The sequence below is a fragment of the Tupaia chinensis genome, unplaced genomic scaffold (genome assembly GCF_000334495.1).
Source record: "Tupaia chinensis unplaced genomic scaffold, TupChi_1.0 Scaffold000529_1, whole genome shotgun sequence".
Classification (NCBI taxonomy): domain Eukaryota; kingdom Metazoa; phylum Chordata; class Mammalia; order Scandentia; family Tupaiidae; genus Tupaia; species Tupaia belangeri.
Genome location: NW_006160042.1, coordinates 334,729 through 348,127, shown reverse-complemented (window position 1 = coordinate 348,127; position 13,399 = coordinate 334,729). Strand labels below are relative to the sequence as shown.

At 47.7% G+C, this 13,399-nt stretch overlaps 1 protein-coding gene across 2 annotated transcripts in view; it reads right to left on the bottom strand.

The window, feature by feature from the left end:
• Positions 1 to 659: 659 nt before the first annotated feature.
• The window catches only part of ITGA10 (integrin subunit alpha 10), a 26,785-nt gene continuing 14,045 nt past the window's right edge, over positions 660 to 13,399 (bottom strand). For both annotated transcript variants that reach the window (XM_006157131.3, XM_027775196.1), the window contains 18 exons: positions 13,083 to 13,226; positions 12,738 to 12,941; positions 12,138 to 12,268; positions 11,582 to 11,748; positions 11,346 to 11,488; positions 10,322 to 10,435; positions 8,836 to 8,921; positions 8,539 to 8,680; positions 8,265 to 8,357; positions 8,037 to 8,113; positions 7,789 to 7,878; positions 6,731 to 6,815; positions 6,454 to 6,567; positions 6,104 to 6,184; positions 5,869 to 5,982; positions 3,244 to 3,339; positions 2,532 to 2,645; positions 660 to 2,255 (listed from right to left, as the gene is read on the bottom strand). In XM_006157131.3, coding sequence (XP_006157193.1) covers positions 2,184 to 2,255; positions 2,532 to 2,645; positions 3,244 to 3,339; positions 5,869 to 5,982; positions 6,104 to 6,184; positions 6,454 to 6,567; positions 6,731 to 6,815; positions 7,789 to 7,878; positions 8,037 to 8,113; positions 8,265 to 8,357; positions 8,539 to 8,680; positions 8,836 to 8,921; positions 10,322 to 10,435; positions 11,346 to 11,488; positions 11,582 to 11,748; positions 12,138 to 12,268; positions 12,738 to 12,941; positions 13,083 to 13,226 — 2,067 coding nt within the window. In that variant the 3' untranslated portion in view covers positions 660 to 2,183. The remainder of the gene's footprint in view (positions 2,256 to 2,531; positions 2,646 to 3,243; positions 3,340 to 5,868; positions 5,983 to 6,103; positions 6,185 to 6,453; positions 6,568 to 6,730; positions 6,816 to 7,788; positions 7,879 to 8,036; positions 8,114 to 8,264; positions 8,358 to 8,538; positions 8,681 to 8,835; positions 8,922 to 10,321; positions 10,436 to 11,345; positions 11,489 to 11,581; positions 11,749 to 12,137; positions 12,269 to 12,737; positions 12,942 to 13,082; positions 13,227 to 13,399) is intronic.

Below are 13,399 nucleotides of genomic sequence, written 5' to 3'. Positions count from 1 at the left end.
GGCCATCCCCCCTGGGTGTGATTTCTCGCTTTTTATCTCTCTGTCTTTCTGGTGCACGTGCCCTATAGCAAAAATCTCTCCAAAAAAAAAAAAAAAAAAGTAAGCCACCAGGTCTGGGACTCAAAACGCGTTTGGCCATGTAGGAGTGCAGTCCCTTAAATACCATGCCACCTGCTGGCCCTGATTTTATTTCATTTTATTTGTAATTTTTTTTTTAATTCTTTTTAAAACTTTATTTATTTATTTATTTTAATTTGACCAGAGAGAGACAGAGTGAGAAAGAGAGAGAAAGTGAGAAAGCAAGCCACTAGGTCCAGGACTCTAATTGCAGTCAGCCATGTGGGAGTCTAGCACCCTTAATCACGCCAGCTGCTGGCCCCAATTATTATTATTATTTTCTAATTTGACTAGAGAGAGATGCATAGAGAGACAAAGAGAAAAGTGGGAAAGTAAGCCACCAGATTCGGAACTCAAATCATGGTTGGCCATGTGGGGAGTCCAGCGTCTTAACCACCACGTCACCTGCTGGCCTCAAAGTACTTACATCTTTGCATCCTGGGGACTCCACTGTACAACGTCTCAGGCAAACCACAACTCTACCTCTTACCATTCCTGAGAAGTCTGTATCCTAGGGAACTCAAACAGAGCCAGAAACAGTGTTCACTTGGCACTTGACACTGAACTTTATTTGTCCTAACCATCTGATACACTGTCCACCCTGCTGGGAGACAGAGACAATGCCCATGAGGGTGGCCCCCTGCAGAAGGCCAAAACATGCCAAAATAAGCATTGTGGCCAAGTCGCAAGAACAGCCTGGGTAGACAGGTTTTGTGGCTGCTAGTCAACTGCCCAATTAGGTATCTCTTTTTCTCAGCTCTAAATGGGCACCGTGCCGTTCTTCAGGTGGCTGTCAGAGCTGCTCTCTGGAGACCAGTAACTGACTTGGTATACAAAGTCTTGATTACAAGGAAATATAAGTTACACAGCTGTCTCTGAGAATCCAGTTGCCTTTACTGGACATGATCAAAATATAGGAGTGTGGGATGTGACTCAAAGATAGAAATTAACTTGGGGATTTCTAGTAAGCATCAAGCAAGAACTGGAAAACTGATTCCACTAGAGAAATCCTACAAAATATGACTAGGGTGGCCCCAGAAACATTTTCCTAGGAGTTATTTGTGCTATAAAACCAGTGCTGAGCAAGTAAGGTCTTGTTCCCCAGAGACAACACACCACCACTTTGGCTTCTTAATGCAGACCCCACTCATTCAGATCCCATGGGGCTGCTGTTTCCTCAGGCTGGAAGGTGGAGGGGTATCCCACCATCAAGCAGTAGTCTTCTCTGTTTCTATAAAGAGTCCCTAAGGAGGGCTCAAGAGTGAGTAAGGCTTGAGAGAAATGGAGAAAACATTGCCTAAGGTAACCAGTCTTCTCTGCTGTTCCAGCTCTGGCCACCTGGGGGCCTCTGGCTCTAGGAAATCAGGCACCAGGCCCTGGCTTTGCTCCCAGAGAAGCCTGTGGGTTGAGAAGCCCATACCCAAGAAGCCTGGGGGCAGCTCTTTCACCAGCACCTGAGGGCGGGTTAGGGCACCACCAAGGCTCAGATTTCAGGGGGGATGGCAGTTGCCTGTCTAAAGGCTTCTCTGTTCCTTGGAATTGTACAGAATGTCTCTTGTGGCTTTTCCTCCTCCCTCCTTTTTTCCTGTTGACTCTCTCAGTCCGGCTCCGTGAATCACCAGACTCCACAGGAAAGCAGCAGATGTTGACTTTACTTCTTTCAAGCCAACGTCAGCTCCCTCCTGTGGAGTAGGGAGCAGGCAGGAAGGGAGAGGGCAGGGGAACAGAGGAGGATAACCCTTACTCCCTTCCAAATTGTGAGGAAGGGCAAGGAGGGAATCTGAAAAGAGTCAGGGACCTAGGCAAATAAAGTCACCAATGTTGGCTATGGAACAAAGATCATGAAAAGGAGGGAAGCACAGAGTGGGGAGTGTTGCTGGTTTTGGTGCCAGCCCTTGTCATCTGAGGTACAGCGTCATCTTTCACCAGCAGCATCCCTAGGACTCGAAAGTCAAGTTAGTCTAGGGAGACAGTCCAAAGGCTTCTTCTTGTCCTATGTGAATCCCCAAACCTCCACTTGTATGTGAGTCTCTTGAAGAAGCTGCCAGGGAGGACATTCTAGAACCTTATTCTACATTCATTGCTCCAACGTCTCTTTTTTCTTCTTCAGGGACTTTCTTACGAGCAAAGAAGCCAAGCTGTAGAGGAATAGATAAGTGTCATCATCAAATGCCCTCACTGGGGAACTTGCCAACACTGAGATTTTCATTTTTGTTCTGCTTCCAAAAATGGGATTCAAATTTATTTTATTTGGCTTCGTTTAACTCAATATCTGTGGGGTACAGTGAAATATGTGGGCATGACACTCACAGCCTGCTCAGCTGCCCAGCACAAATCCTCTTCTGCCTGCTATAATCCATGATCCTTCAACTTGTGGGCACCATGGTCCTATCCCCCACTAACTGGGTGCTTACCTTCCACAGGCAGAAGACAAGGAGAGCAAGCAGGAGCAGCCCACCCAGGACACTGCCAATAAGGATCCACAGGGAGATGAGAATAGGACGGGCCTGAATCACCTCCAGGAGGCTCTATAGGGGGAGAAGAGTTGTTTTCCGCGTGTTCCCTTTAACCAACCTAGCCTCACTCCATACTACAGCAAAGTTGGAAAAAAAAAAATGGGAGTCTTTCTTTCTTTCTTTCTTTCTTTCTTTCTTTCTTTCTTTCTTTCTTTCTTTTTTTTTTTGGAGAGGTTTTTGCTATAGGGCATGTGCGCTTGCCAGAAAGACAGAGGGAGACAGAGAGACAGAAAAGTGAGAAATCACCCCCCAGGAGGGATGGCCACCCCACAATCCCTTCTTCCCTTAGGATCTTGAGCACGCACACACATGCGCCCAGCATGAGTTTAAGCCACCAGGTTCGGGACTCAAACCACGGTTGACTACATGGGAGTGCAGTGACATAGCCATTATACCAACTGTTGGTCTTGAAATAGCCACTTTCTAATCAAAGGAAAGAAATCAAGGCAGGAATAGAGGCAGTGGAACCCAAGCACCCTGATTTATCACTTCGGAGTCACTGACAGTTGCCTAATGGAGATGCCTTTGTTCTGACAAACCTCATAGGTACCCTTATGCCCTGCCCATCATCAATATTTTTGTAACTCTCATACTCAGCCTCCCACCCTACCTCACTCCAGCGGGAGGCTTCTGTCAGCTGTAGGACACTGCCCTCCTCAGTTCCTAGCTCGAAGGTGCTGACTACCGTCAGGGACTTGAACTTGGCCTGTGGAATAAATGGATGGGAAAACAGTTCAAGTAAGTCTTTATCAGGTGGTGTGGTCCTTTGGAGCTCTGACAACAAAGTTGAGGCCACGAGGCCCTCAAGACCAGAAGAAAAATTTGAAGACCAGTGGGGAAAGAAAGGAAGGGTAATGAATGGAGATCCTCTGATCCTTCATATATGCTACTTACTCTTATCTGAAATACATTCCACTCTCCTTCACCTTCACCTCTCCTTGGTTGAAATTTAGATGTCATCCCCTCTGGGAATTAGGGAAACATTTCCTTATAACCCTCCAACCCCCTACCACATCCCACCAACCCTGGTAGTTTGTCACCAAAACTTAAGATCCTTGAGGTTAAGGGCTGTCTTTTTTTTTTTTTTAATTTTTAAATATTTTTAATCTTTTATGTTGTAAGATCAATCTGTAGAACAAATGTTTCTATACAGAGTGGTACTTATAGCCTTGATTAAAATTGGTTAGAATGAGATTCCACAAGTTTCAACTAATGATAATTTTTTTTTTTTTTGAGTGGTTTTTGCTATAGGGCATGTGCACTCTCCAGAAAGACAGGGAGAGGCAGAGAGACAGGAAGCGAGAAATCACCCCCCGGGGGGATGGCCACACAATAATCCCTTCTCCATTCTCCTCTCGGGATCTTGGGCACGCACACATATGCACCCGGCGTGAGTTTAAGCTACCGGTTCTGGGACTCGAACTGCAGTCAGCCTAGTGGGAGTTTAGGAACATAGCCATTATGCTAACTGCAGTCCCAAGGACTGTCTTCTAACCTTTGTGTCCCCAGTACCAAGTGCCTAGCACAGTGCCAAGTATGTAGTGGTTTCTCAGTAAGTAAAAAGTTGTTGAAGGAATGGATGAATGTATGAAAAATGATACGAAAGAAGAATAGAGAATCAAACTTAGAGAAGGGTAGTTTGTCCGACTTAATGTTCCTGAAAGCTATGCTTACATCTCAAGGATCTTGTGCTATTTAAATTAGATGGTATATGGGAAAGCACACCATTAACTCTCCATTGCTAAATAACCGCTCTAATTAAGATGTTTCTTCCCTCCTTGCTCAGGAACTCACACCAACTCCTGACTGACTATCATATTAAGTTTAATTTCACCTCCTTAACTTCAGAGACCTTTCAGAATCTATTGAGTAGTTGGGAAAGTCATGATGCATATTTGTAAAAAACATATTAGGTTGTCGGGAAAGTCATGACGTATTTTTATGTTTTTCTATGCAAAAATACGTCATGACTTTCCCAACAACTCAGTAGAAAACTATGTCACGATGGGGCTAGCAGGTGGCTTGGTTAAGGGTGCTGGACTCCCACACGGCCAATTGCGGTTCGAATCCCAGACCTGGCGGCTTGCTTTCTCTCTCTCATACACACTCTACCCTTCTCTGGTCAAATTGAAATAAATAAGTGAATAAATAAAGTTAAATAAAATAATTTTTTAAAAAAGAAAAATATGTCATGACTTTCCTGACAACCTAATAGATCTCTCAGCCATACAATCTTACTTCCGACAACCTCTCAGCACAAATCCTACATGTACAATAATTTATTCATTTAACACAAATGTATCAAACACCTATGGTGAGTTAGGCATGGTGCTTACTGTTGGGGACATTCTCAGTGTCAACCTAATACAGGGTCTTTTATATAATAGGTACTTGATAGGTTATTAACTGATTAAATGTAGGTATCCTGTAAATGTTGATTGATTAGCATTAGCATGTTGTTGATTGATCAAGATTAAGGGAGTGTGGGAACCAGCAGGTAGCATGGTGGTTAAGGTGCTGGACACTCCCACATGGCTGACCATGGTTCGAGTCCTGGACCTGGTGGCTTGCTTTCTTACTTCCCCTCTTTCTCTCTCTCTCTGTGTCTCTCTCTGTCAAATTAGAGATAAATGAATGAATAAATAAAATTTAATAAATAATTATTTTTAAAAAGATTAAGGGAGGGTAAATGGAGGAAAACACAGAATAACCAGTTTTTATGGAGTGGTCATTGTACATCAGGTCATTTTTTTTTTTTTTTGAGAGGTTTTTTGCTATAGGCACGTGCATTTGCCAGAAAGAGAGAGACAGAGAGACAGAAAGCAAGAAATCAACCCCCAAGAGCGGGATGGCCATGCCACAATCCTTTCTCCTCCATTCTCCTCTCGGGATCTTGGGCACGCATGCACACTTGCTGGCGTGAGTCTAAGCCACCAGGTCCAGGACTCGAACTGCTGTCGACTACATGGGAGTTCAGCGACATAGCTATTATGCCAATTGTTGGTGCCCATCCAGGTCATTATTGATTTGTTCTTTACAACAACTCCTTTAAGTATTATCTTCCCCATTTTAAAGACCAGGAAAAAGAGACTTATAAAGAAGTAAGTTGCTCATGGGTAAATAGCTAATAAGAGGTAAAACTGAAACTTGAACTTGGGTCTGCTTACCTCCAAAACCTAGGTTAAAGTTTCAGATAGGAGCAGAGCAGGAGAGTAATAAAAAAGGAAATGTTTACCCGCCGGAAGAATTCATTATGAACCAGCCTCAAAAGTCCAACAGAGATCTCAGTCCCCTTTGCCAACTGCCCAAGGTGGCATCTCACGACCTGACACCGAGTATTGCTCCCATTCTGACAGAAGAAAAGGAAATCAGGGCTCTGGAGTAGAAAGATGCCCTCTTCCCCACTCCAACGTCTACCTTTCTGTCCCAAGGCTCCCAACCGTACTGGGACTCTGTGTTGTGACTCATACCAGTCTGTTTGTGTGCTGAAGCTCCTCTGGATGTACAGGGGACCCTGGGGGGTCAGTCAGGTTCTGCACTGCACAACTGGCCTGGAAGAAGATCCAACTTGAAAGACCTCCTGATGGGTAAGGCCAGCAACTCCAGGCTGAGCAGGGTCACATCACCTACACTCCTGTAGTTCATCCCTGTATAACCCCCTTCTTTCCTCCCAGAGAAGCCACATATATAAAAGAAAAGTCCCAGAGGTGAGGGTATCCTGAGAGCAGTGGCCCAACAGCTAGGCAGCTGGTGTGGTGTCCAGCTCCACTGACCACCAGCCCAAGGTGACAGGTTCCACATACTCCTAGCCCAGACTCACATTGTCAGTGATGACTTGAGACAGTGACAGGAAGTAATTGCCCCCGTAGGCCACAGCTGGAAGGAAAGCTGAGATGATGAGGCCACTGACTGCATAGCAGCCAAGGTTCTGAACCTGAGAAGATTGAAAGTGGGAAGAGATGAAGACACTCCTTCCCCATCTGTCCCCCTTCACCATAAATATCACTGAAATCCAAGAGAGACTTCCCATTCTTTTGCTGCATGGTTGTTGCTCTCCCTCTACCCCCACTCATGCCAAGACCCCTCCAGCTTCTCACCCTAAGAGTGATTTTGAACTCAGGTCCAGGACCCATAGGGAGGGTCCCATATGGGTGAACCTCATAGCGGTGCAGAGTGGACTCACTGCGTGGACACCAAGTCAGGAAGTGCACGTCACAGCCATGACACAGACAGCGGCACATGATCAGCACACAGACACGGATTCAGAGAAGGCAGGGCCAGCACGTGGGTAAAGGGCAGAGGTACATGAGAAGACAGAAATGGAACATGACACTGACTTGATACAAATGGCCACATCCCACATCCCCTCAGCAAAGCCCTATGCCCAGGAAAGCAAAATGTTTTAAAAAGAAGGTTCAGGGGGCCAGCAGATGGCATAGTGACTACATCATTAGGCTCCCAAATGGCCGACTGTGGTTCTAGCCCTGACCCAGTGACTTGAAACTCACATGGGGCATGTGTGCATGCGTGCCCAAGATCCTGGAAGGGGAATGGATGAGAAGGGATTGCAGTGTGGCCATCCACCCTGGGGGGTGATTTCTCACTTTTTCTCTCACTATCTCTGTCTCTCTCTCTCTCTAGTGAACACACTTGCCCTATGGCAAAAACCTCTAAAATATATTTAAAAAACAAACAAACAAACAAACAAAACGGTTCAGAGCTAGGCCTATGGCCTAGAAGTTAAGGGAGCCGGATCCTGCATAGCTGATAATAGTTGGAATACTAGCCCTAGTGCCTTGAAGACCATGCCAGGCACACATACATGTATCCCTAAAAATGTCAACAGGATGAAGAAATAGAAAAGAAGAGATTGTAATGTGACCACACCCAACCTGGAGGTGCTTTCTCCCGCCCCTCCTTGGTGAACACATGTGCTTTCTGATCAAATTTAAAATAAAAATAAATAAAGTTAAATAAAATAATTCTTAAAAAAGAAGATTCAGTATAAGTGGGATAGATGGTAAAAAGACTGAGTAGCCCCAGCCCTAGGGTTTGAGTCTTTGGGAATGCTAAAGCACATGGAAGGAGAGGCAAGAAACAGAGAGAGTGTGAGTATGGGGTCAGAATCGGGTCCCAGCTAGGAACTGGACCATACCTAGAAAACAGGAGGTGAGGCTCATACTGGATGTAGGCTGAGGTCTGTGCTGTGTTATCGTGAAGGGTCTCATTTCTCTCCAGGCTATTGCTGTAGGATCAGGGGGAAAAGGGAAGAGAGACTCACATCCCAACCCCTCCAAGACACCCCTTCCTGCTAACAGAGGAGTCAGTGCTATCCCCGCCACTACCCTTGCCAAGCCAAGATCCAACAGGAGAGAGTCGGGAAGAGGCGCCCTTTGTTCTCACCTGGTGGCGGTCAACCTCATGAAGACCTGACTGAGGAGGGAGGAGCAGCTAAACTCAAACTCGAGCAGAAAGGTCACCTGGGAGCAGGGAACATGAGGTTACAGTAGATTCTTCATCATGGAACAACTACAGAAGAGGAGCCTTTCTGCCCTTTCATCCCTGAACCCACAGGCCTTGCAGACCCCAGCTCTTCCTGGAGCCTCTTTCTCATCCTAGGTCCCAACTCACCTTGGCTCCAGCCTGGAAGACAGGATGCCCCACGCTGCAGAGCCGGGCATGAGGGGAAGGGGCTGCGCATTCCACCTTCACTGTGCTTTCCCTCTGAGGGCAAAGGACGTGGGTGGAGGCTAAGCTGGGCTGCTACTGCTTTCCTCTCCACAGCCTCTGAACGTCGAGCATTCTCCAGAATACCTCCCAGCTGAGGCCAATAAACACCCCCAATCTCCTTCTCCCTTTTTCTTCTCCTCCCCCAATTCCCTCCCCACCCCACCCCCAAGGGCACCTGAGGAATGAGACTGGCCAGGTGGAGGTTTCTAGAGAAGCTGAGGCTCAGGCTAGTGTTGTAGGCATTTTCCTTCCTGTTCCCCAGAGTTGCTGATACCAGCACTTTCCTCCGGCCACCTCGAACCACGAATGGGGCCTTCCTAGGAGTGGTGGATAAAGGAGAGACCAGGAGTTGAAGGGGTACCAGTAGACTCACTTCTTTTCTCCAGCCTAGGAAACAGCACCCCAGCTCCCTTCAAGTCTCTTCTAGTCTTCCTTAGGTCACCCAGGCTTGCCCTGTTCATGTCCATCCAACCTGGAGCCTCTGATGTCCATATTAGCTTGAAGTACGAGGTCAGTGACACATTCATTGTCAGAGCCACAATCTTTGGAGAATGGGACCTGGAAGAGAGAGAAAGGACTGAGTACTGAGAGGAAGGTAAGGAGAAAGAAATGGGGGGGAGGGATAAAAAGAGAAGAAAGGGTATTCTTTGATTAGAGGGGCCCAGGCCAGGTTTCACCATGGTTTCATGTCTCTTTCCCCACCCCTTTCTCTTGAATTCACTGAGAGGGCTGTGTTGAGACCCAGAGCCAAGGCAGGGCTTGGTACTGCTGACCAGCTTTCGTAGGGAAGTGGCTGAGCCCTCATCCAGCACAGGTCCTGGCTTTGTGGTGTTGTCCAAGGCAAAGGTCACTGTCAAGGCCACTGGCCGGAGGTAATCTGATGTATCCTGAGGGAAACCAGAGTCAAGGGTCATGGACAGCCAGGGTTAGGGTACAACCCAGGGCCCTGGCAGAATATGATCATTGTAGTAATCATTACTTTTTTTGGGGGGGAGAGGTTTTTGCTATAGGACAAGTGTGCTTGCCAGAAAGAGAGAGACAGAAAGCAAGAAATCACCCCCACACCCCGGGGGATGGCCATGCTGCAATCCCTTCTCCTCCATCCTCCTCTCGGGATCTTGGGCACGCATGCACACGCACCTGGCATGAGTATAAGTCACTGGGTCCAGGACTCTAACTGCAGTCGACTACATGGGAGTCCAGCAACATAGCCATTACACCAACTGCTGGCCTTATAGTAATCATTTATAAAGCACTTTTGATATACTAGGCACTGCTCCAAGATTTTATCAATACTATTAAATGTAATTCTCATACAATTTCTAAGATAAAGCTATTAGTATCACCTCCTTGCAGACAAGACAACTTATTTATTTATAGTTTGCTGTAAGGCATGTGTATTTGCTGGAGAGAGACAGAGAAAGTGAGAAAGCACCCCCCAGCAGGGATGGCCATGTTACAATCCTTTCTCCTCTATTCTCCTCTCAGAATTTTGGGCACGCACACACATGTGCCCGGTGTGTTTTTCAGGCTACTAGTTCTAGGACTTGAGCTGCACAGTTGTCCCTTTAGGATCTGGCTGCCTTAACCACCATGCCACTGGCTAACCCCAAAACACTTAGATTTGAAGGTTAAGTGATCTACTAGAGTTCACAGTGAGTAAATGCAGAGCTAGGATTCAAACCCAGCTCTGCCAGACTCCAAACTGCCTCACTTTCCCAGCTTTGGCTTTCCTCTGACCCAGCCTTTTCCTCACTCTTAGGCCCTGATGCCGAACAGTTCTTGTCCCCTCCTCACCAGCACAGGGATAAAAAGAGAAGAAAGGGTATTCTTTGATTAGAGGGGCCCAGGCCAGGTTTCACCATGGTTTCATGTCTCTTTCCCCACCCCTTTCTCTTGAATTCACTGAGAGGGCTGTGTTGAGACCCAGAGCCAAGGCAGGGCTTGGTACTGCTGACCAGCTTTCGTAGGGAAGTGGCTGAGCCCTCATCCAGCACAGGTCCTGGCTTTGTGGTGTTGTCCAAGGCAAAGGTCACTGTCAAGGCCACTGGCCGGAGGTAATCTGATGTATCCTGAGGGAAACCAGAGTCAAGGGTCATGGACAGCCAGGGTTAGGGTACAACCCAGGGCCCTGGCAGAATATGATCATTGTAGTAATCATTACTTTTTTTGGGGGGGAGAGGTTTTTGCTATAGGACAAGTGTGCTTGCCAGAAAGAGAGAGACAGAAAGCAAGAAATCACCCCCACACCCCGGGGGATGGCCATGCTGCAATCCCTTCTCCTCCATCCTCCTCTCGGGATCTTGGGCACGCATGCACACGCACCTGGCATGAGTATAAGTCACTGGGTCCAGGACTCTAACTGCAGTCGACTACATGGGAGTCCAGCAACATAGCCATTACACCAACTGCTGGCCTTATAGTAATCATTTATAAAGCACTTTTGATATACTAGGCACTGCTCCAAGATTTTATCAATACTATTAAATGTAATTCTCATACAATTTCTAAGATAAAGCTATTAGTATCACCTCCTTGCAGACAAGACAACTTATTTATTTATAGTTTGCTGTAAGGCATGTGTATTTGCTGGAGAGAGACAGAGAAAGTGAGAAAGCACCCCCCAGCAGGGATGGCCATGTTACAATCCTTTCTCCTCTATTCTCCTCTCAGAATTTTGGGCACGCACACACATGTGCCCGGTGTGTTTTTCAGGCTACTAGTTCTAGGACTTGAGCTGCACAGTTGTCCCTTTAGGATCTGGCTGCCTTAACCACCATGCCACTGGCTAACCCCAAAACACTTAGATTTGAAGGTTAAGTGATCTACTAGAGTTCACAGTGAGTAAATGCAGAGCTAGGATTCAAACCCAGCTCTGCCAGACTCCAAACTGCCTCACTTTCCCAGCTTTGGCTTTCCTCTGACCCAGCCTTTTCCTCACTCTTAGGCCCTGATGCCGAACAGTTCTTGTCCCCTCCTCACCAGCACATGGAAGTGCAGCTGTTCACAAGTGACATTTCCCACACTGAGCTGGAGCCGCCGAGGGGACAGCCTCTGACCAGAGCCATCGAATGCTGCCCGTGCCCCAGCTGTCCACTCGTCCAGTGAGGCCATGAACTGCACATCTGAATGGGGAAGGCAAGAGTAAGAGTGGCTGGGTCCAGAAACCAAGGCAGGCAAAGGGTGGAGGGTACCTAGGACGCACTCCGGTCACTCACGGAATCGGCGATCCCAGCGGCCAGGTGTGCGGGAGGTCACTTGGAAGCAAAGGTTTGCAGTCAGGCAGACTGCCTCCTGGCCCCGCCGTCTGCAGTCCCTCTGAACCACACTGATGGCTGGTGGGGTCACATCCAGTGATGGGGTCAGGCGGACAATGGGCCGGGAGCTGGAAATGGGGTGAGAAAGAACCGTTAGCAGTAGGAGGTAAGTCCTTCAAGAAATGCTGATGCCAGTGTTTGCCTTCCATGGTCAAAAGAAAGAAAGAGGGGTGGGAGCATGTGTGTTACCTGCCCCCGAGCCCTCTGACAGAAGTAAGATAATAGATTCAATCTATAAGCACTTACCATGTACTAGGCACTGGGTTAAACCCTACACGATTACATCATCTAAGCCTTGCAATAAACCTATGAGGAAGGTACTGTTATTATTCCCATTCTGTAAACTAGGAATGGAGACACAGAGTAAGTTGACCCAAATCCAAGTCTGTGACTCCCAGGTTCTTGCTCCTAACAGCTATGCTATGCTGTCCACTGCTACTGGGCTGGGACTCCTCACCTGAGCAAGATGGCTGCCCCCTGGGATCCCACGGCCACGTCTACCAGATCATCTCCATCCAGATCTAGGCGGCCATCTACACTTCGGCCAAAGTAGCTGAGGGTCTGCGGCATGGAGATAGCCGCGATTCGCTAAGAGGAAGAGAAGGGAGACTAAGGCAGGGACTCACACCTGGTTTCTCAAGACTTCCTCCTGGCTCTTGCTAATCTCCACATCAGGCATGAGAATAAATAAAATCTGGCCGTGTTTTGGAGACCCTAATTCAGTCACATGTACCCTACCCCACCACCTCACTCTTTTTTTCTTTTTAAGGAATTATTTAACATTATTCATTTCAATTTGACCAGAGAGGGAGACACACACACACACACACACACACACAAAAACAAACCACCAGGTCTGGGACTTGAATCATGGTCGGCCATGTGGGAGCCTAGTGCCCCTAACCACTATGCCACCTGCCGGCCTCACTCTTTTTGTCTACTGATAAAAGCTCTTGCTCAGTTGGGTCTCAAACCAAAGGAACTCTTGATAAGCAAAGAGCACACCTTCCCTGCCAGTCCCACCACCAAGCCCCTCCTTTATCTGGACACTTCTGACCTGGGCAGGATGGGGCCTGACTCCACTCTGGGTTCCATGATACAGGTACAGTGCTCCCCGGTGCCCATCCTCCAGGGGTGCCCCCACAGCTACATCAGCAAAACCATCTTGGTTCAGATCAGGAAGAGCACCCATGGCAAAGCCAAACCGAGCATCCTGGGGCGGTTCTGGTTGAAGAATTCCTTGGAGCGTCAGCAAGGACTGCTGGTTGAGGCAAGGAGGAGATCAAAGATGCTAATTTGGCAACCCCAATCTTTCAGCAAGTCTTTAAACATATATGCCGTCCCTTCTTCCTTCCTTTTACCCTCTACACACAAGTCCTGGGGAGGTCCCAGCAAGTCTTACCTGGGCCACTAGATACACGTAAACACGTCCTGTCTCCTTGTTCTGGGGTCCCAGGAACATGGGGGCAGCCACAAGTAAGACATCAGTTGTTCCATCCCTGTCCGTATCCAATGGGCAGAGCTCACTGCCAAAGTATGAGCCAATCTGGGGGGTGGTGGATGATGATGACCCCAGAGAAAAGGGAAGATGACTGTGGACAAGTGAACTCAGTGGGAAGCACTCACCCACCTGCCAATCTGCTCCTTACATCCCTGGCAGACTCTGCCAACCAGAATTCAGCACAGACTTTTCAGGCCTCTCTCTTGCCCCTTCATACT